General features: G+C 45.7%; 1 protein-coding gene across 1 annotated transcript in view; it reads right to left on the bottom strand.

Annotated features, from left to right (window-relative positions):
* LOC140208022 (uncharacterized) overlaps positions 1–6441 on the bottom strand; it is a 74305-nt gene extending 67864 nt beyond the window's left edge. Inside the window, exons 1-2 of the mRNA XM_072276552.1 lie at positions 6276–6441; positions 4502–4582 (exon numbers count right to left, since the gene is read on the bottom strand). Of these exons, the coding sequence (XP_072132653.1) occupies positions 4502–4582; positions 6276–6441 (247 nt within the window). The remainder of the gene's footprint in view (positions 1–4501; positions 4583–6275) is intronic.
* Between the last annotated feature and the right edge of the window lie 15196 nt (positions 6442–21637).

Raw genomic sequence — 21637 nt, 5'->3', positions numbered from 1 at the left:
CAGATTTTGTCATATTTTTGCCTGCTGACGTAATGCCAAATAAATTTGATATATTTCTCTTCAATATGCTCAATATTTACATCAGAGACAATGGTGTTGAATATGTTTTTTTGCTCAAGTAATTGTAACTAATGATGTTAGTCGGGGTATAACTGTATCTCTCGAGAATACTCCTTTTGTATAAATCAGGGACGTTTTGAAAGCACCAGCTCAGAGTTTCTGCCGGCGCTGTGAATTGAAAAGCAACAGAAATCAAATTGTCACTGAAATGGGTTATCCAGTCATCCTGAGAATAGGGAGAGTGTACTATCCTTTTATTTCAGCCTTTGGAATTCCTGGTAAGCCTCCGTATCGGCTGCTGTAGGTGGGAACTGAAGTTGAAATCCATTGTTGTAATTGTTTCTGTCGCTGGATTCCACTGCCACATGTCCAGTCCCAGTCTGCCGCATTTCAGAAATGGAATGGAAACATCGGGAATGTGGATTTCAGGATCTGAATCTAAAAACAAACCGATGCTGGACTTCAGCGATTCTGGAATTCAACGGGTCAGGCAGAGTTCTCCCAGCTGCTTCTGCTGAATAATGTGATGTTCGGGATTACCTGCTTTTGGTCCGGTAGTGGCTGTACTGAAATCGCAAATAGTCCGTGCTGCTCCCCATGTTTATACCGATGGATTGTCTGCATTTGTATGTGAGCCGTCGTGTGAGGTGCAATAATCAAACCATTGACTGGTATTAACTCTTTCGTAAATGTGAGGAAACTCGAGGATTTTTAATAAATATGTGCGCTGTGACTGAATGTGAAGCAGCTGATGGACAATTCAATGAAGTCGTTGTTGAGCCAATTATCACAACAGATGTGTTATCAACACTATAAAATGTATTATATATTATATCTACATCTGACACTGATTCAGTTATCTAAAAGAGACACTGAGTTGGCTACTGGACGATGAATTCCTCTTCCCTGCTTCCCTGTGATGGTTTCATTGGGACGTGTTATATCCATATCTCTCTCTCACGTTGTGTCAGATTGCGTTTTAATGGTGGTAACAGTCAATGCTCTGTTGTAAAGTCACTGATGGCAGAAGCTGGATTAGGAAGCAAACATGGGAAATACTTTAAACACTAAATTCCAATCGGTTTGAATGGAAAAAAAGAAATCTTAACAGGTTTGTCAGGGACTTCCCTGAGTACATTATGAGAAGAGACACTTTAACTGTTTTTTTTTCCACAAATTCTCTTTTGTCTGGATGCGTGTTTCCAGAATATTCCGTTCTTTTGTACCGTCCTTCGGTTGTCCTGACAGGGAGCACCATAGAAGCTGATGATTGTCTATTGAAACTATACCGCAATTAAGGTGCGGATGTATTCATTTCATGACACGAAATGCAGAGGCGCCAGTAGAAACTGTTCCATCCAGTAGGACTCTGAGGAGGTAATTCCCCAGTTTTCACTTTCCGCTGCCACTTCACATTTCGGTCACCAGTAAGGAATCCGTACACAAATTATATTGCTTTTATTTTACTGTGTAACGTCCTTCTTTGTCCAGCTGCGCCCTCTTTGGAATCTTCCTTCACTAAACGCGTCAATGACATGGAAGTATTACGGTATCTGCTCACATTGCTGCACTAGCCTCTGCTCAGTATCTTTTTTTTTCAACTTGCTGTTCCCTGTCTCTCTTTCAGCGAACCTGCTGGCCATTGTGATTTTGTCCCGGGGAAAGTGCGGTCTGTCCAAATGCGTCAATCGTTACATGGTGGGAATGGCCGCCGCCGATCTCTTGCTGGTTATCTCCTATCCGCTGCTGATGTGGACTGCTTGGATTTATTTTCCCCGATCATTTCTGTTCATCACTCCTGGGTGCAGATTTTGTGGATGGTTAATTTTTGCGAGCGCTGCGACCTCAGTCTGGTTGACTGTCGCTTTCACCTTCGATCGATTTGTGGCTATTTGCTGCGAGAAGCTGAAAGCAAAATATTGCACCGAGAGGACGGCCGCTGTGGTTATCGGGACAGTGAGTGTGCTGGCCTGTTTGGAGAGTGTCCCCTGGGGCTTTGTATACGAGCCTCTGGTAATAATGGATGGTGTTCCCTGGTATTGTGTTCATACATCGAGCTACAAAAGTTCTCCCTCATGGGCGGCATTTGCAATGTTTCACCGCATTTTAACCCCTTGTGTCCCATTCTTTCTGATTTTGCTGCTCAATATTCGAACAGTTAGGAAGATTCTAGCAGCCAGCCGTTCCCGCCGGGGGCTCCGGGGACGAAGGAATGGAGAGAATGACAAGGACCGGGAGATGGAGAACCGACGCAAATCCATCGTTTTGCTCTTCAGCATAACCGGTAGTTTCATACTGTGCTCGGTAACACGGCAGGCATTTTATATCTATCAACGGATTTCAATGAGTTTTGTTTATTATTCTGTAACAGATCCCCACTACCTCACCGGGGAAATATCGGGAATGCTGCAGATTCTCAGTTCCTGCACCAACACTTTTATTTACGCCCTGACCCAGAACAAATTCCGAGAAGAAATCAAGAATATGCTGAAATACCCAATGAATAGGATTTTGAACCTCACTAAACGTTAGAAATAAATACTGTAAATTATTACAATCAAGCTGCCTTCATGATCCCTACTCTGTAAACCCACTTGTGTATAAATGGAAACAATATGATGAACAGAGTTATAGAACTAAAACGGGAGAACATCTGCTGATGCTCGAAATAGAAAACAACACACACTATCAGAATTTACTCTTTTATATATTTTCTGTCCGGTCTACTGAGTTTCTTTAACATTTTGTGTGTGTTGCCTCAGGGTAATAAACCAGTTGTTTACAGCTTTTTCCGACGGCATCACTGACCTCAGCGTCTCAGAGAAATCCACTTTGACCTTACCTCACGCCCCGATTACATTGAACTTTGTGGCGAATCTGTTGTCCCTGTTTCCCGGTTCTAACAGAACTGCCTGATCATGGGGTATACTTTAGTCAGTAACAACCACTCCTGATCCCGTGATAACCCGGCCTTTCATTCACCCTCGTTTTCTCTTCTTTCTGAACCTATGGGTTCTCTTTATCTCTGACGTCATGAACTATCTTCCAGTAGCACAATTGTAACTGTTTTACATATGACAACAAAATGCCATTGTCTTTACTTCAGAGAGAGAGAGAGAGGACAATGTGAAGTTTGGGATGCTAAAATTGTACTGGGTCTCGGAGTAATGTGAGAAGTCAACAAGCAAGTCAAACTGTGAATCGGGAGAGTGAATATTGACGAGGAAATTACTAGAGTGAAGAGTATTACGGGAATCCAGAAGCATTTTATGTATACACTGTAAAAAGAAACATTGCAAACACTGTAAACACAACACGATTAAATTGAAGCTTGTGGTGAATCTGTTACCCCTGCTTCCCGGTTCTGACAAGAAGGCCTGATCTTGGAGTATATTTTCATCTGTAACGATAATATCCCCTATATTAACAATGAACTCACATGAGAAGACCCCAAAACTCATGTTCTTGATATGTACGTATTAATAATTAATTAAAATTAATTATTTTAATGTGCTTAGTCCACTGATGGATTATCTCCTTTGCCTCCTCCACAACTCGTGTCCAGCCTGCAATCAAAAAAGTAATCGGTGGCAACTCTGGTAGAATCTTGTCCCAGAAATATCGGCTGTATTAGTGTGTAAGTGCGTTGGAACTTGAAGCTCCCCTTCATTACTCTGTTTCCTGCTGGATGAGGCAAGTCTCGTCCTCCTATCTGCAATTTTGAAGTCACGCACCTAATTACAATATTGTAACTTTCCAAAGGACGCTCTTTCCACCTGTTGGTATAACTTATTTTTGCTGTGGCTATGTTATGCCTATTCTACCAGAGGACATCGTAAGAAGAACTCATTAGTTATAGACAGAATAGACAATAAACAATCCTCATAAGCACTGAAAGCATAATCCAGAAGCCTACGTCTTATTATCTCTTCTGGACAAGCCTGGTAGTTTTCAATGTGCTTCACGAATTTAACTGAATTCATAGATGAGCGTAGGGTTCTCAATAATATTAACTGGACTGCTAACTGGAGCTAAGCAAGGAAAGTGCTCTACGTTATGCTATCTTGTATGTGTGTGCTGAGCTGGAGTTCGCGGGCTTTTTCAGGAGGCGAGCGGAGAGGACGGACGTGCGGGGACAGCGGTTCCAAGGCGGCAGATACCGGGCCTCGACTGTCCGCATGGTGACCGAAGTCTCCGAAGGACGTTGTGGAACTCCAACTTATTAAAATATTATGTGCAGAAGACAGATAGGTTTACCTGTGTGGCGCCTTTTCGATTAGTTGTTTCTAGTAACCCATCACGAAGAATTACTGTAAAGTATATTTCTTTACTAGCACTTTGTATATTGTTTGATACTTGTGTCGTGGCTGATATTTCGGGGCCTCACACCGTATCCGCAGCAAAGTATTTGCACTTTTTGGCGGGGTCAACGGCTAATCACCCTCGGCATCGGGACTCAGTTGGGGCGAGCACGCTGTCACGGAGGAAGGATCTGAAGGGACACCAGAGGAGTTGCCCGAAGCTGGGGGCGGAGATATTAGAGAGTGGGTCCAATCGTTTTTGAAGGATGAAGGAAGGGAGTGGACAGATTTCGGGAATGTAACTTGTTCTCATTCCCCACGGAAGGGGGAAGGCTCTGAGTTGGCCTCAGCCATTAACTCCCTGGTGAACAGGGCAATGGGTCCATATCAGAAGTTAAGAAATTTCTCAGGGAGCACTCCCATTCCCGAAGGGAAAGGTGATGATGAGACCTGGATGGAACATACCTCTCAGCTGCTCGGTGAGCGGCAGTCTCCTGAGGAGGAGAAGCGGCAAAGATTGGGAGAAAGTTTGAGAGGGGCGGCAGTTGAGGTGGTAAAAGCCGTGAAAGTTAACCAACACTTGGTTTCTTGGCTGGAGTGTCTAGAAGCATCAGGGAAGCCATTTGAGCTGACTGGGGCAGGGTGGAACTTCTTGGGGGGATTCGGAATCTGAGTCAGGAAAAAGGGGAAAGACTTTCATGTATCGTTTCCGGTTATAGCGAAGGCTAAATTGCTTGAGACGCCGGGGGATCATTTCAGGGAAAGAGGTAGATCGGATAAGGATCGGCCAGGTAGCCAGGGGCGCTCAGAGACATGATATGATCGCTGAGAGCCTCCAGCAGTCCCGTAGAGCGTGTTCCACCCCCACCCCCACCCCCCACCTCCGTCTTTTGTTCAGATGCTCAGAGAGGTAAGGGAGGAGGAGGATGCATTAGAAGCGGAAGAGGGCTCCGATAATACGGTGCAGTTCTCGGTAGTAGCTCCTGGTGGTGAAATGACCGGGGCCAATTCCACGCGGGAGATAGTAAAAGGTGTCAGGGCAGCTGGGTCCTTCCGCGGGAGGGTCCTAGCGGAGAAGGTCCCTCCCTGAAAGGGCGGACTGCACTGAGGTCAGGCGGAGGCCGGCGTCCTGGGAGGCGAGGCGTGTGCTATAACCGCAGGGAACAGGAGCACTTCAGGCGAGAATGTGAACGGCAGGAAGACCCTCGGAGGGAGAGCCCACAGGTGCCCCAGCAGGAAGGGGGGTCGGGAAACTTAGAAGAGACTCAGTGAGGGAACGGACTGGAGCCTCTGGGAAAATACGTTCCCAACAATGTGTGGCGGGACCCTGGAGAGGAAAAGTCCCTATCCCAGAAGGATTGGTGGGACCCCGATCCGGCGTGTCGATACAGATAGAGGTGATAGATGTAAAAACCATACTCGACACCGGGTCTCAGGTCACAATACGATCAGTATCTGGCTCATTTACCCTTGACTCCTTTCAGTGCACTGGAAATGTGGGGTATCAGTGCTGGTGATTACCCGTACGATGGCTATTTGTCTGTGAAACTGGAGTTCCTGGAAGCTGAGGTGAGGGTCTCTGAGGCTCATGAGACCCTGGTACTGGTTTGCCCCGACACCGGTGAGGCGGGGGGTGTGTCAATTCTGGTGGGGACCAGCACTCCTATTGTGCGGAGACTCCTGGTAGCCTGTAAGGAGAAGGGGGGTGAAGAATTTCTGGAGACCTTGTCAGTGCACTCAGTGTTCCGAGCTGCTTCTAAGGAAGGGTTGGGTCGACTTGGCTGGGCGCCACAGGTGAACGAGGCATTGTGTGGTGTGCCTAGTCGAAGCCCAGGGTTGTAAAGGCCCGGAGAAGTAGCAGGAGTGATGGGGATCCCCAGATACTTGGGAGTGCCTGAGGGTGGAGCCCTTTACGTGGACACCCCGGAAGATTTCGAGGGGGAGTCTCGTGCTGGTGAGGAAGTCCTCGGTGGTACAGGCACGCAGGCTGGTGGTAATCATCAGAAACACTACGACGCGGGAGGTCACCTTTAAACGAGGGATGCCTCCGGCGCATTTGTTCCCGGTGACGGTGATGCATAGCGCCCCCGTGCGGCCAGTTCAGGGAGAGCTGTTGGGAAAAGGGACTAAGTTCACCGCTGAAGCTTTTAACTTTGGGGCATGATCTGTGCCGGAGGGTTGGAAGCAAAAGCTGGTGGAGAAGATGTCGACAATGACAGATGTTTCTTTTCCCCCTTGACGAGTTTGATGTGGGTTGTTCCAGGAGCACTCGCCACACTGTATAGGTGATCGTTCAGAGAACGGTCACGGCGCCTGGACCCTGCAGATGTGCAAGACATGCGACATCATTTGTGTAAGTTGAAGGAGTCTGGCATCATCACGGAGTCCCAAAGCCCTTACGCGTGTCCTATCGTAGTGGCCCGGAAGAAGAATGGGAAGGTTCGTATGTGTGTGGACTATAGAACAATGAACAGGCGCACGGTCTCTGATCAGTACACGGTCCCCCGGGTAGAAGGCGCGCTGGCCTGTCTGACTGGGGCGAAGTGTTGGATTTGAGGAGTGGATATTACCAGATCCAGATGAGCGGAACTTTTCCGAAGCGGAAGAGTTAGAAGATGGGGTACGTAGGGCTCATTGAAATCGGAACCCTCCAGAGAGGTTGGTCTATGCAGCACCCGGGGAACAGGGTATGATCTCTACTGTTTTGGGGAGTTATGACACTGCTTTCTGCACGTGGATTGGGCTGTGTGTTTTGCAGGAAGTGATGACGAATTATCTGAACGTCATGAGGGCATGACTTAAATCGTTGGAGGAGGGGAGAGAATGCAGGGTTTTCAGTAATATTAACTGGACTGTTAACTGTTAACTGCTTATTATAAAATGGCTTCCCTGAAGTGTTATAATGAAATGTCTTCTTTGTAATGCTCACTATGAGGTAATTGTCTCTGTAGCTGAAACGTTTAGGTTATAGTTATAGATAACGGAGGAACTAACCAATGGAAGCTATGTTATGCTATCTTGTATGTGTGTTCTGAGCTGAGGCTCGCGGGCTTTTTCGGGAGTCGAGCGGAGAGGACGGACGTGTGGGGAACGGACAGCGGTTCCAGTGCAGCAGATACCGGGCCTCGGCGGTTCGGATGGTGGCCGGAGTCTCGGAAGGACGTTATGGATGGATTCGGAGGCGTGAGCTCCAACGCATTAGATTATTGCGTTGTTCAATCCCTTCACTCCGACATCCGAACTATAAAACGAGTTATTTCTGTTGGTGATCATTTCATATAATTTCCAATCTGCTGTGCATAGGATTAACTATATGGAAACCATACCAGATGCATGTTGACAAATTGCAATCTACTGTATTGCATTAGAATACCGACACACTTTTAAGGTAAAAGCCGATATATAGGTTTGGCGGTGATCCTGTATTTGAGGTTAGCGGTGAAGCAGCAGGACAGTAGCACCTGGAAAAATTGCCCACCTGTTTTGCTCGTTACGCTGTCATATGGGGCAGTAACGTACAAAATATAATGCTGCATTTATGGTGCCTTTGATCTAGGTAATCGCGATCAGCTGACAGAAGGGAACTCCCGGGGAGATGGATACATTTCCAGTTGAATTCTATGCAGAGAAGAAGAATTTAAAATATGGGTGTCTTAGGAATACATTTCAGTGAATGACCAGGACACGCTGTAACATTATCACTGTGGTCACTGTTATGGCTCAAGAGACAACATTATCATCATGGTCAACTGCGGGCGTTGAATAATAATGACGTCAGCAGCTTGGTCTGCAGTGAGATCATCATCTCAGCTCAGTGAGCTGAGATCCGGAGAAGCAATGACAACATCAGCGTGAGCATTGACCAACTTTGAAAGTGTAGAGCACTCTGTTTATTACAGGCAACAGCCCGTAGTCTTTCTAAATTTCCAGCTTTACACTCAATGTGTCTGTTTCGTATCCGCTGTTCTGCATTTCCAATCCAGGGAGTGGCTGTCCATGAGGTCGGAGAGATGAGTTTGAGTGTCAGCGGCTGAGACTTTGGACAGATTCATCAAGGCTGTGCTTCTCATCCGTCCCCATTTACCAAGAACTTTTACTTTTCTTCTTTTAGAGCAATATTTACAAATCATTACAAGATCTTGAAGAATAGCGTGTTTTTTTTTTAATACAAACATATGGCGTATTCCATAATTCTGGATGTGCCGAACTGCAACGGGTTAACTACAGCTACTTCTGACTGCAATTAACCTGATTTGTGATGTGCATTAATTCTCTTTGTTATTGTACACAGCAACGTTGAAGCAAAACAAACTTGATCATTTATTAGGAACATTCTTCACAATACTTCTAACTGTTTAAATATGTTAAATGTGTGTTTATATGCATGCATGATATTTCAACAATTGTATTTGCTATGTCATTACCAATATGCGAGATCAGAACAAGAAGCTGCTGTATAAAGCTGTAACTGACGTAGACTCGATATTATCATATTTCCTCGTGTGTTCCATTATCTGCACCTCTGAATACAAGCTGCAGCTCCTCTCATACTTTCGGTTCTTTATCCACTTCTTCACTGAACAATGTCAGGAATTATTTTTTGTGCAGATAGATCAAATAAAAGATATGTAAGTCGCCCCTTTCCTCCGCCAGCCTGCAGGTCACTCTTGAGTATGGTTAGTCAAATTGCTTAGCCCACTACTCCCCCTCCCCCACCGATCAGGATCAGTGTAGATGTGGGAGTAGGCGGAGGATGGTCCTACGAACAGATGCCGTATATCACAGGTCCTGGTTACGCGACCATTGACCCCAGACAGGCAATCTTTGAAGAGTGCTGATTACCCCTGGAGTCCTCGAACACGGGGGCGATTTTTTTTTATGTTGCCGTTTTTTATTCTGGGAGAGGTACGATCTGTACCAAAGGGACAAGTTACACCTGAACCCATGGGGTCTAATGTCCTAGCGGGCAAGTTGGCTCGAGTTTGTCTGGTCAGTTTGTCTTAATTTGGCATGGGGCAGGGAACCGGCGTGGTAGTCCTGAAGATGCGGCAGTTGTTTGAGAAACAGAGGCAATGTGTAACGAGACCGTTAGAAAGGAAAGGCTGATGATGGATCACAATTGCTGTGAAGAAGATTATTTGCAAGTTAAAAAGGCGGGCGAAATTGAAATGGGTGAATACTGGACTAAAGGTGTTATATTTGAATGCGCGTTGTTTATTGGATATTGTAGAAATACTAATAGCAGAGCTACATATTGGAATACGTGTGTAAGCTGTGGAAAGAACAACTGAATCATAGAAAGAAGATTATAGATGGGAGCTTAATGTGAGTGATGCACATTGTAGCAAAAGAGCAGGAAAGACCGTGGAAGGGTTGGTGTTGCTGTGTTGGTTAAAAATGAAATCAAGTCATTGGAAAGAGGTGTTACAGGGTCGTAAGGCGTTGTATCATTGTCGATAGAGCTAATGAACTGTAAAGATATTTTTGTGATTTTTAGAGAGACCTCACAGACAAGAGTAGGTATGTGGTATACGAATTCCAACGGGAGATAGAACTCCATGCCTTAAGGGTAATATAACAACCGTCATGAGGGATTTAAATATTCAGCAAGACTGGGAAAATCATGTTGGTGCTGGATTCCAACAGTGAGAATTTCAACAATGTCGACGTGATGTTTTTTCAGAGCAGCTCGAAGTTAAGCCCACTACGGTATCAGCTATTCTGGATTGGGTACTCTGTCATGAGCCGGAATTAATTGGAGAGATTCATCAAAGAACGCTTTGGAGAAAGTGATGACAATATGATCTAATCCACCCTGAAATTTGAGAAAAAAAGAGCTGAAGTGGGACGCATCAGAATTACAGTGGAGTAAATGGAATTAAAGACGCATGAGAGAGCAGCTGGCCAGAATTGTTCTGGAAAAGGATACTGGTAGCAATGAACAGCACGGCATCAATGGCTGTAATTTCCGGAAGGAATCTGGAAGACACAGGATATATGCTTCCGAAAGAGGAGATGTCTTCTAAAGGAAAGATGGTACAACTGTGGAGAACAAGAGAACTCAAAGCCAACATAATAGCCTTAGAGTAGGTTTGCAATACAGCAAGAATTACTGGGAAGCTAGATGATTTTCCAATGCCAAGGGAAGGCGACAAATAAGTCATTACGAAGTTAACGAAATTTTGGAAGCCGATAAAATTATAGAAGCTAACAAATGTTTATTCAGATACACAGAGTGTATAAGAGAGGCAAGAGTGGATATTGGACTGCTGGAAAGCGATGATCAAGAGGTAGCATAGGATAGAATTGAATGGCGGACGTACTAAAAAAGTATTCTTCGTCAATTTTCACTGTGACACTGCCAGTATGGTGGAAGTTCCAGTTGTCAGGGGTCATGAAATGAAACCAACAGTCTACACAATAATTCCAAAATTGAAGTTGCTAAGTAGATAATGTTCTTCATACCTACGAAGAAATTTCCTGTCACAGTACAAATCTTTCAATGCAACCTGAATCGTCATGGCAACAATCGTCCAGTAGTCTGTTGATCATTGTAACACACTAGCTAGTGCACCGTGTTTTTTTTTAAAGTTGCGGATGTTGTGACGGTTTAATTGAACGGAGGCCATTATACACATCGTTTTGAATGGAATTTGGTGCACGATGTTTTGCCGAAGTTAACACCACTTTATGCTGAGTGAAGGATTGCCCCCTTAGTGAAAATGATCAGTTAGGCACAGGCAAATTCTGTACTTATTGTATTTACTGAAGCACAAGTGAATTTACACAACGGAAAACCTGAGTGAACACGTAGTAATTTCCCAGACACCACCCCCACCTCACCAATGAACAGCCAAAGAATGTAAAACCTGGGAAGCAGCCTACGCTGGCCAGGTGCTCTTCCTTGTCCAGATCTCATCTCCACGTGTCCTAACTGTTTTTTTTTTTTTTTACTTCAGCTCCTTTGTATCCGAAGCTTTATTTTGGAAGCTACTCTAACTGGTGACAGAAGATAAAGGTAACATGCCAGCAGCGTATCTTGTCTTGTTTCCTCTGTCGCGTAAGGAGGTTCACCCTCGGCACTGGTAAAGTGCGAGCAAAAATAACCTGATATACCTGGAGCCTTTCTGCCCACACGATACCCCCTTCGCCCCACGACACCCCACCAAAAAAAACTTGACCCCCTGGTGAATTTTAGCGAGACTGCTCAGATGACTAACTTTGCAGCCATCTTTCTGCATTATTCTGTGTTTTAAACAATGAGCCTTGTTGATATTTGTATTTTGACAGCTTTGAGCATTGCCCTGATAGATGTGTTTGGACAACCGCGAGCTGCGAACCGTAAACGTTATGTTGTGTCTGAATCTCCCTTCACGCTCATGCACCGGGTCTCATTACGATAGAAGAAGAAGAAAAAAGAAGAAGAAGGAGAAGGGAGAAGGGAGAAGGGAGAAGGGAGAAGGGAGAAGGGAGAAGGGAGAAGGGAGAAGGGAGAAGGGAGAAGGGAGAAGGGAGAAGGGAGAAGGGAGAAGGGAGAAGGGAGAAGGGAGAAGGGAGAAGGGAGAAGGGGGAAGGGAGAAGGGGGAAGGGAGAAGGAGAAGGAGAAGGAGAAGGAGAAGGAGAAGGAGAAGGAGAAGGAGAAGGAGAAGGAGAAGGAGAAGGAGAAGAAGAAGAAGAAGAAGAAGAAGAAGAAGAAGAAGAAGAAGAAGAAGAAGAAGAAGAAGAAGAAGAAGAAGAAGAAGAAGAAGAAGAAGAAGAAGAAGAAGAAGAAGAAGAAGAAGAAGAAGAAGAAGAAGAAGAAGAAGAAGAAGAAGAAGAAGAAGAAGAAGAAGAAGAAGAAGAAGAAGAAGAAGAAGAAGAAGAAGAAGAAGAAGAAGAAGAAGAAACAGTGAGAGATTTGAAAGTTGGAGGGGGAGAGGGATATCCCAAATGATAGGAGAAGACAGGATGGGGATGGATAAGGCTAAGAGCATGAAAGTTGATTGACAAAAGGGATACAGAGCTGGAGAAAGAGGAGGATCATGGAACGGGAGGTCCAGTGAGAAAGAAAGGGGGAGGGGGACCCAGAGGAAGCTGGAGGGCAGGCAAGAAGTGATTGTGAGAAGGATAGAGAGAGAAAAGAGAGAGGAAAGAAGGGGGATAATAAATAAATAAATAAGGGATGGGGTAAGAAGGGGAGGAGGGGCATTAACGGAAGTTCGAGAAATCAATGTTCATGCCATGCCATCATGTTGCAGGCGACCCAGATGGAATATAAGATCTTGTTCCTCCAACCTGAGTGTGGCTTCATATTTACAGTAGAGGAGGCCGTGGATAGACATGTCAGAATGGGAATGGGACGTGGAATTAAAATGTGTGGCCACTGGGAGATCCTGCTTTCTCTGGCAAACAGAGTGTAGGCGTTCAGCGAAACGGTCTCCCAGCCTGCGTCTGGTCTCGCCAATATATAGATAGGCCGCATCGGGAGCATCGGACGCAGTATATTACCCCAGCCGACAATCAGATGTCCATACGCTCTCCCACCACTCATATGCGTTGTCTGCACATGATTTCAGCCTGAAGTACCGGTTGGGGAGTCGCAACATCGATGTGGATGCTTTGTCCCGACGGATGCATGAGGGACTGGACAAGGACGGGGAGTTGGAGAGCGTTCCTGCCCCTGGGGTGAAGGCCATATGTCAGTTTGCGATCGCCGCGAAGGCCGAGGACAAGGTGAGACCGGATCGAGCAGTGGATCAATGGGGTGTTTCTGATGACGCTCTGCCCACTGTTTATTACAATCTGACTGCTCTGGAGACCAAACAGTTGCCCGAATTGAGCTCTGAGGAAGTGACAATTGCTCAGCGAGATGACCCGGGCGTTGGCACTATTTGCTACGCGGTTTAAAAAGAGGCATACTGATTCGGAGGATGATAATTCCGATTTGTGGTAAATGCTGCCGTTCACTAACTCCCCCGTGATGTCACAATGGCGGGGACTTTGGGAGGTAGGGTGGACCCAAATGCCAGACACATCTTGTGAGGTTACTTAGATTTAGTTTATTTTCCGATACCAGGAGAGCAAGACAGAAGCAGGAATTGCGAACAGGATAAGGACTCAGGACTACCAGTAGGCTGGGACCAAGGGTCTGGGCTTGGACTCGGAATCGGGTCCCAGAACTAGAGGAGACATGAAGAGGCTCGGGTATGGACTCCGAGTCCGAGACTGGGGAAGAACCCAGTACCTGGGTCTTGCCTCGGGCTCGGACCCCAGAACCAGGCACGGACATGACATGGGCTAGGGAGGGGAGTAACATGGAAAACAGAGTCTTGGCCTCGGGAGAGCAGATACACGTAACTATGGACACATACACAGAACACAGAGTCGGGACCCCTCCTTGGGTACAGGACATAGGGCCGGGACTCATGACCCTCCGCGGGGTAACGGCAAGACGGCCTGACTTACCGCGTGGAGGCGAGGGCAAGACAAGACAAGACAAGACGTGACTCCCCGCGAGGCAACGGCAAGACGGCCAGACTTACCCACGGAGGCGAGGACAAGACAAGACAAGCCATGACTCCCCAGGGCCAGGAATAGACTCAGAACTCGGAAGCCGCCAGGGACAGGACTTGACATGGTACTTGATCGCCGCCAGGGCCAGGACGTGGACGTGGTAGCTCGATGCTGCCGGAGCCAGGACGTTGATGTGGTACTTGGATGAGGCCGGAGCCAGGACGTGGACTTGGTGCTTGTATGCCGCCAGAGTCAGGACGTTGTGCTTGGAACCTCCGGGTAGTGCCAAGCTCTAGACTCGGCTCGGGAACAGTAGACAGCACCTCTTGATTCTCTCCGGCGGGTTCACTGACGGACCCAGCTCGCTGAGGAAACTTTGCAGGCTCGCTTCGGCGAGGTAACTGGGCAGGGTTGCTCCGGTGAGGAAGGGCGAATTACCGGCACTCGCTTCGGGCGGAGGCCAGGCTTGCTCCGGCCAGATGACATTGGCACGCCGTGACTTTGGAGACTTTGTAGCCGCTCCCGACCCGAAGGGCTGAAAGCCAGAGACTATAAACTACCAGTTAAGCCGAGTGTTAATTGTCTCTAATCACCAAAGTCGAGGGACACGGGAAAACAGGGAATCAACGGTCCGGATCGTAACATAAATAAGCTAAATTTAAAGGAACCCCGATCCGGACCATGACACGTGAAGGAGGAAGAGACTCCTGGTGCTTCTCCCACTGAGTCAGGCGAGGCGGAGGGGGTGCTATTGGTGGGCAGCCTGGGGTACAGCAGGACTGTGAAGGAGAGGAGGTGGGGCTTGAACACGAAACTGGGGTTCCGGGTTTCCGAGGGGCTTGAGTGATAGATCGCGGGAGGTTTCGTCATGTGGCCCTGAGAGTCTCCAGTAGCGTCTGAGCCGGAAAAGGCACTAGAGGAGGTACGAAGGACTCAGAGAATTAGGAACACCCCGGATAGGTTGGCCTATGTAGCGCCCGGGCAACAGGATGTGATCTCTACTGTTCTGGGGAGTTTTGTCATTGCTTTCTGTATTTGGATTGGCCTCTGGGTTTTGCAGGAAGGGTTGGAGAATTATCTTAATGTCATGAGGGCAATAATAAATTTGGTGGGGAGAGAGTGTAAGTGGGTTCTCTGTAATGTTAACTATGCTAACTTCTCATGCCGATAAAATGGCTTCTCTGTAATACTAACTGCTGAGGTAATGGTTCTTTTCTGTAGCTGCGATGTTTGGCTTATAACTACAGATAACGGGGAATAACCAACGGAGATGAGCCGGAATCTCATTAATCAGAGAGTGGTGTATCTGTGGAATTCTTTGCGCAGGCTGTTGCGGAGGCCGTTTCTATGTATATTTAAGGTAGATGTCAATGAATTATTGATTAATCAGGGCTGAACTGGAGAAGGGAGAAGATTGGGGCGAAGAAAAATGGATCCAACACGATGAAATGGCGGAATTCCGTTTGGTATCCGAGACTTGATGCAGACATCGAGCACATAGTTGGTGCACGCGACCCCTGCCAACAGTCTTGAACTGTAAACGCTCCCGTCCCATGGCAGTGGACGACCAAAACTTGGAGACGTTTAACTTTGACTCGCCAGTCCATTGGGCGGACACGAACCATTGGTAGTCGTCGATACACATGTTAAATGGATTGAGGCAAAAACTGTCATAAGGGCTGTGGCTGTGAACGGACCCAAGTGCAAGACACAGACACTGAAGTACTAGGGACAGGACAAGGACATGGACAGGAAAACCAGGAACCTGGAACAGGACTGGACAAAAGAGCTAGGAGCCCGGGCTTGGACTCCGAGCCAGAGACTGGACAAGAACCCAGTACCTGGGTCTTGCCTCTGCCTCGGACCCCAGAACTAGAAAAGGACAAGGCTTGGCTGGCAGGCAGGACGAGGCGGAAATCTACAGGCTTGAAGCTCGAGGCTAGAGGCTAGAGACTTGGCTTGACTTGGCAAGAGGCTAGAGACTAGAGACATGGCTTGGCTTGGCAAGAGGCTAGAGGCTAGAGGCCGGAGTCTTCAGGCTTGAGGCGAGGCTGAAGACTGGAGACGAAACGAGGCGAGGCTGGAGACAGGAGACTTGAGGCGAGGTAAGGCTGGAGACAGGAGATAGGAGACTTGAGGCGAGGCGAGGCTGGAGGCTGGAGACTTAAGGTGAGGCGAGGCGGGAGGCTGGAGATATATTAGGTATCTATCAATTTCGTTTCATCTATATAATTGATAATGATACGACAAGCATTTATTTCCTTGTTATTGATACACATCGTACACAACAGAAGTTCAAGCATCGCCCTTTGGATGCAAAATTGGTCACAGATTAACAATAAGACAAGCATTGTTCTATCTTTGGATTCTATCTCCTGCAGTGCAGCGTAATTTCAAAATTATTCAGCCTGCCTTGCAACCCGTGTGCCTCATCTTTGCGAAATCTTGTGCAAAATGTTTTTAATGTGCACTGCTGTGCCATGAAGAATATTTGCAATTACTGGAACAATTAATCAAGTTTATTAGAAACACGAGGTTACCCCATCACAACGTTATGCAGACTGTGCAGAATCAGACCCTGCCTTTCCAGCATTCTTTTTTTTTCCTCCTAGTGAATACAGATCTCGTCCTGTGGAGTTCCTGTCAGTTGATGACGTTAAGAAAAGTCAGAAATGGTTCCAGACGATAGAATCCCAGCAAGCCAATACAATAACCTGTTTTAGTAAAAGTTATTTAATTGTTAAGGACTGTTAAATTTAACTAAATAGAGGTTAGTAAAATCGAAGAATCAGATTAAAAATGTTATCGCTGGGCGGTATATTAATATATACTAGGTATGCTGTCTGTATTTTATGAGAACAGATTCTCCGCGTCAAACGCAGAGAAATCACAGCTAAACCCGAATATGTAAACCATAGTACGGCTCAGTTGTATAAATTGCTACTGTGTAAACCGAATTTGCTTCATGAGATTTGACGGAGAGAGAATTGCTTGACCGCAGTCATGAAGACTTGATTTGAGTAACTTTCGCTTTTGCTACAGCGAGACAACTGCAAGGATCTCGTAAGCTGAAAAAAGTTGTAAATGTTGTCGGTCCCGTTATGAGAACTGGTCTCTGTAATATCCAGGACACCGTCAAGGAGCGGCGCCTCAAAGAGGCGGTCTCAATCATTAAAGAGACTCCCTCCAACAAGGACATGCCAATTCTCATCGGTAACATCAAGAAGGGGGCACAGAAGCCTGAAAGCACTCACTCATCGATTCAAGAACAGTTTCTTTCCATCTGCCATCCGATTTCTGAATGGTCATTGAGCCCATGATCAGGGCCCCACTATTCTTTTTTTTTCTGTTTTTGCAGCCTTTATTTAAATTAGCTATTTCACACACACACACACATGTCATGTCATATATATATGCATCTGTGTGTGTGTGTGTGTGTGTGTGTGTGTGTGTGTGTGTGTGTGTGTGTCTGTATGCGTGTGTGTACATATATATATATATATAGATACCTAATGCACTTCACAATTTTTCTATATTTTCCCGTATTGCATTATACGGCTGCTACAATGTTAACACACTTCACGCCAAATGTCGGTAATATTAATTCCGATTCTGAGTCCGGAAACCCGATGGCCGAAGCAGTAGCCTCTCTAGAAACGGCAGCATGTACTACGGTGCACTTCTCTTTTCCACTGTTAGTAGAAACCCCTTTCGGCCGTGTCTCCAGTTTTATGGGGTAGAGAACTCACTCTGAATCCCTTGCTCTCTGTTTCCTGTTCAGGCAATCTACAACATTGTCCCGGAATGGAACGGTGTTGTTCATATTTTCTCTATACAGGACTGGTGATTATTTCAGTTCATCCAGCGGTTTAATTTTATTCAAGTTTCCTGCAGTCCCGATAGCATTTGATCCTCTAAAGTGTGACAATGTCTTGAAATAATTTTATATGGAACAGTAATTTCGGAATTGCATTAACCTTATTTTTTTTCCAGATTGTTTTCATACACCGTAGGTTCAATTACTGGTTCTGCGAGACAATGGCAGCTATACAACGGCAACATTTGCTTGGATTTGATACTTAAAATGCAACGCTGCAGTTAACAAAAATCTGAATCAAATAGAAAAGAACACAGAGGCACATAGACCGCATTATCAATGCAAAGGGTAGTACATGCACGTTCTGAGGTCGAAGTTAGTCCGTTATCACTAAAAATGCAATCGATTCTATGTAATGGTACCAAGCATTAGCGATGGTCTGAAATCATGTTCATATTTCCTCACGGAATGAATATGGAATCTAATCCGGAGGGATATTGGCATTCACAATGCCATGAGTGTGACCATAAGAACATAAGTTATGAGAGCAGAAGTAGGCCATTCGGTCCATCCAGTCTGCTCCGCCATTCAGTCATGGCTGATCCAATTTTTCCAGTCATCCCCACTCCCCTGCCTTCCCCCCAAACCCTATGATGTCCTGACTAATCAAGAACCTATTTACCTCTGCCTTAAATGCATTCAATGACTTGGTTTCCACAGCCGCTCGGGGCAACAAATTCCACAGATTTTCCACCCTCTGACGAAAATAGTGTATCCGTATCTCTGCTCGAAAAGGTCGCCCTTCAATTCTGAAGTCATGCCCTCTTGTCAAAGACTTCCCATCCATGGGAAACATCTTTGCCGTATCTAATATGTTCAGTATTTTTAATATTTCGAATGTTTCTATAAGAACCTCCCTCATTCTCTGGAACTGCAGGGAGCACAGTCCAGGGGCTGCCCCTCCATTCCTGGAATCATTCTCGTGAATCTTCTCCGAACCCTCTCCAATGTCAGTATATCGCTTCTAAAATAAGGAGGCTAAGACGGCACACAAGACACCGTGCGGTCTGCAACTACCTTACAGAGCCTCAACATCACATCCAAGCTCTTACATTCTTTACCTCTAGAAACGAATGCCAACAATGCATTTGCCGTCTTCAGCACCATCTCCGCTTGAAGGGTAACCTCATGGTATCCAGTTCAAGGACTCTCAAGTCCCTTCGCATCTATGCATTTTGAATTCCCTCCACATCTAAATAATAGTCTGCCCGTTTATTTCTTTCCCATGCACTTTCCAACATTGAATTTCATTTGTCACGTATTTGCCCATTCTCCTAATCTATCTAAGTCTCTAAACACTACACGCTCTTCCACCTATCTTTGTATCATCGGCAAATTTAGCCACAAGTCCATTAATTCCACAGTCCATATCATTGATATACATCGTAAAATGCGGCGGTCCCAACACCGACTCCCATGGAACTCCGCTGGTAATCGGCAGACAGCCAGAATAAGATCTGTTTTCTGCCGAACAGCCAATGCTCCACCCATGCTAGTAATTCCCATGTAATTCGATGGCTCTTATCTACCGAAGCAACCTCATGTGTGGCACCTTGTCAAAGGCCTCTGATAATCCAAGTACACCATTTTTACTAGATCTCCTTTGTCTACGCTGCTTGTAAGTTCCTCAAATAATTGCAATAGTTTAGCCATGCAGGATTTTTTGTCTTTCAGGAAACCATGCTGGCTTTGGCCTATATTGTCACGTGCCTCCAGGTATTCCGTATTCTCATCCCTATCAATCGATTCCAAAAATTTCCCAACTACTGATATCAGCTAACTAGTCTCTGATTTTCTTTCTGCTGCCACTCACCCTTCTTAAATTGTAACGTAACATTTGTAATTTTCCAGACATGCCGTACAGTGCCTGAATCTTTCGACTCTTGAAAGATCATCGTTAAAGGCTTCACGATCTCGTCAACTATTTTTTTTTTCAGAACACTTCTAGCGTCAGTTTCTATTGGTTCAATATCTACCATCAACTCTCCATACTTTTCTATACTTAATAACGCTTTTAGTTTTATTTTTGATATTGGTCGCCAGCGACCTTCCATAATACATCTTTTCGTTCCTAATGACCTTTTTTGTTTCTTTCTGCGATCTTGATCTTCGTGTAGCTTTGATCTCTTTGTACGCCCTCTCTTTTGTTTTTACTTTGGCTCCTACTTCACTTGTCAGCCACGGTGGTGTCCTTCTTCCATTCGGACATTTCTTCTTTTTTGGCAATAGATCTGCATTGCACTTCTCTCATTTTTCGCAGTAACTCCAGCCATTTCCGTTCTGCTGTCCTTCCTGCTAGTGTCCCCTTCCAACCACCTTGTTCTGTTCCTTTCTCATGCCATTGTAATTTCATTTACTCCACTCAAATACCAACACATTGGGATTTAGTTCCTCTTTATCAAGTTGCAAAGTGAACTCCATCATATTCTGATCACTTTTCCCAAAGGATCCCTTAACCATGAGCTCTCTTATCACCTCCAGATCATTGTGCAACACCCAATTCAGCACAGCCGATCCCACAGTGCGCTCGTCAACAAGCTGTTCTGAAAAGCTATCCTTTAGACATTCCACAAATTCTCTCTCTCTTGAGGTCCGGTACTGACCTGGTTTTCCCAATCCACTTTCACGTTAAAGTCCCCAACCAATTTCATGTCATTACCCTTCAGACACCGCCTTTTCTATCTCCTGCTGCAATTTGTAATCCACATTCTGGATACTGTTTGGAAGTCTTTATGAAACTGCCAGTAAGTTCATTTTAAACTTACCATTTCTTAACTCACCTCAGAGAGACTCTACACCTTCCGATCCTATATCACCCATTTCTAATGATTTAATATTATTTCATATACACAGGAGGACACCACCTGCTCTGCCTACTATCCCATCTTTCCGGTACACCGTATATCCTTGAGAGATGTAAGGTCAGTTTCCTAATCCCTTACTTCCGACAGGACTCATCACATTTTATTCATACTTCGCAATTAGCTGACGTTTACTGACAACTTCGAAATAAGGCGGAACCCAGGGGAACCAGCAACAGCTGTGGTGCAAGAGAAGTTGCTAAAATATCGAGTTTGGTCTATACTAGTCCTGACGACAACATTCTGCATTTTCTTACCCACAGATGTCGTTTGATCCGTTCAATCGTTCTGGTGGCTGTGCCGGCTGTCACATATTTACGTTTTTATGTAGGTGTTTGAAATCAGGATGCTATCTCAACATGGCAGTAGTAATCCCTAAACAGGTAGATTTAGTACCAGATCTCTCGCAGCGAGCGGTAAGTTTGTGTTATTCTAATTCGAGGACAGCCCAGATCAATAAAGACAGGGTGTACTCAGAGAAATGGGGCTCAGTTTACCTGCGCAGATAACGCCGGCATAGTTGGGTTCAGAGTGTGTGTAGAAATTCCAGTCGTCTGATTGACATTCTCGCAGAGCAGCCTCGGTCCCGATGCATTTAACATTACGCGTTATAACGTAGTCAAAAACCTTTCCAAAGTGATATTCGTGTGGGGCTTTCAGCGCGGAGCCGCAGCTCAGCTCTCTGCACACCACAGTTGCATCCTGCAAATCCCAGCTGGAAGCATAGACAGGTCTCCAGTATCCCATGAGGTTCGCTTCCACTCTCCCGGCGCATGGAGTGCCTCCTTTTTCCAGTCTTACCTTCAAACTTTCTGGAATAAAAAAGGATTGAACGTTAACACAACAGTTGTTGCGCAGGCTAGGAATTTTGAGCAACAGACACAAAATGTTGACGGATCTTTACACATCAGTCAGCATCCATCGAGAGGAGCAAAGCACCCAAAATACGAACATTGATTATTCACGGTGAGGAATAGCCTCAGCCCGAAGCATCGATTGTTTGTTGATTTCCATATATGTTTTATTCAGATACTATATATATATTT

This window comes from Mobula birostris, chromosome 13 (assembly GCF_030028105.1).
Source record: "Mobula birostris isolate sMobBir1 chromosome 13, sMobBir1.hap1, whole genome shotgun sequence".
In the NCBI taxonomy this organism is placed as follows: Eukaryota; Metazoa; Chordata; class Chondrichthyes; order Myliobatiformes; family Myliobatidae; genus Mobula; species Mobula birostris.
The sequence above is the reverse complement of the archived record's forward strand: the minus strand, read 5'-3'. Positions and strand labels throughout refer to the sequence as shown.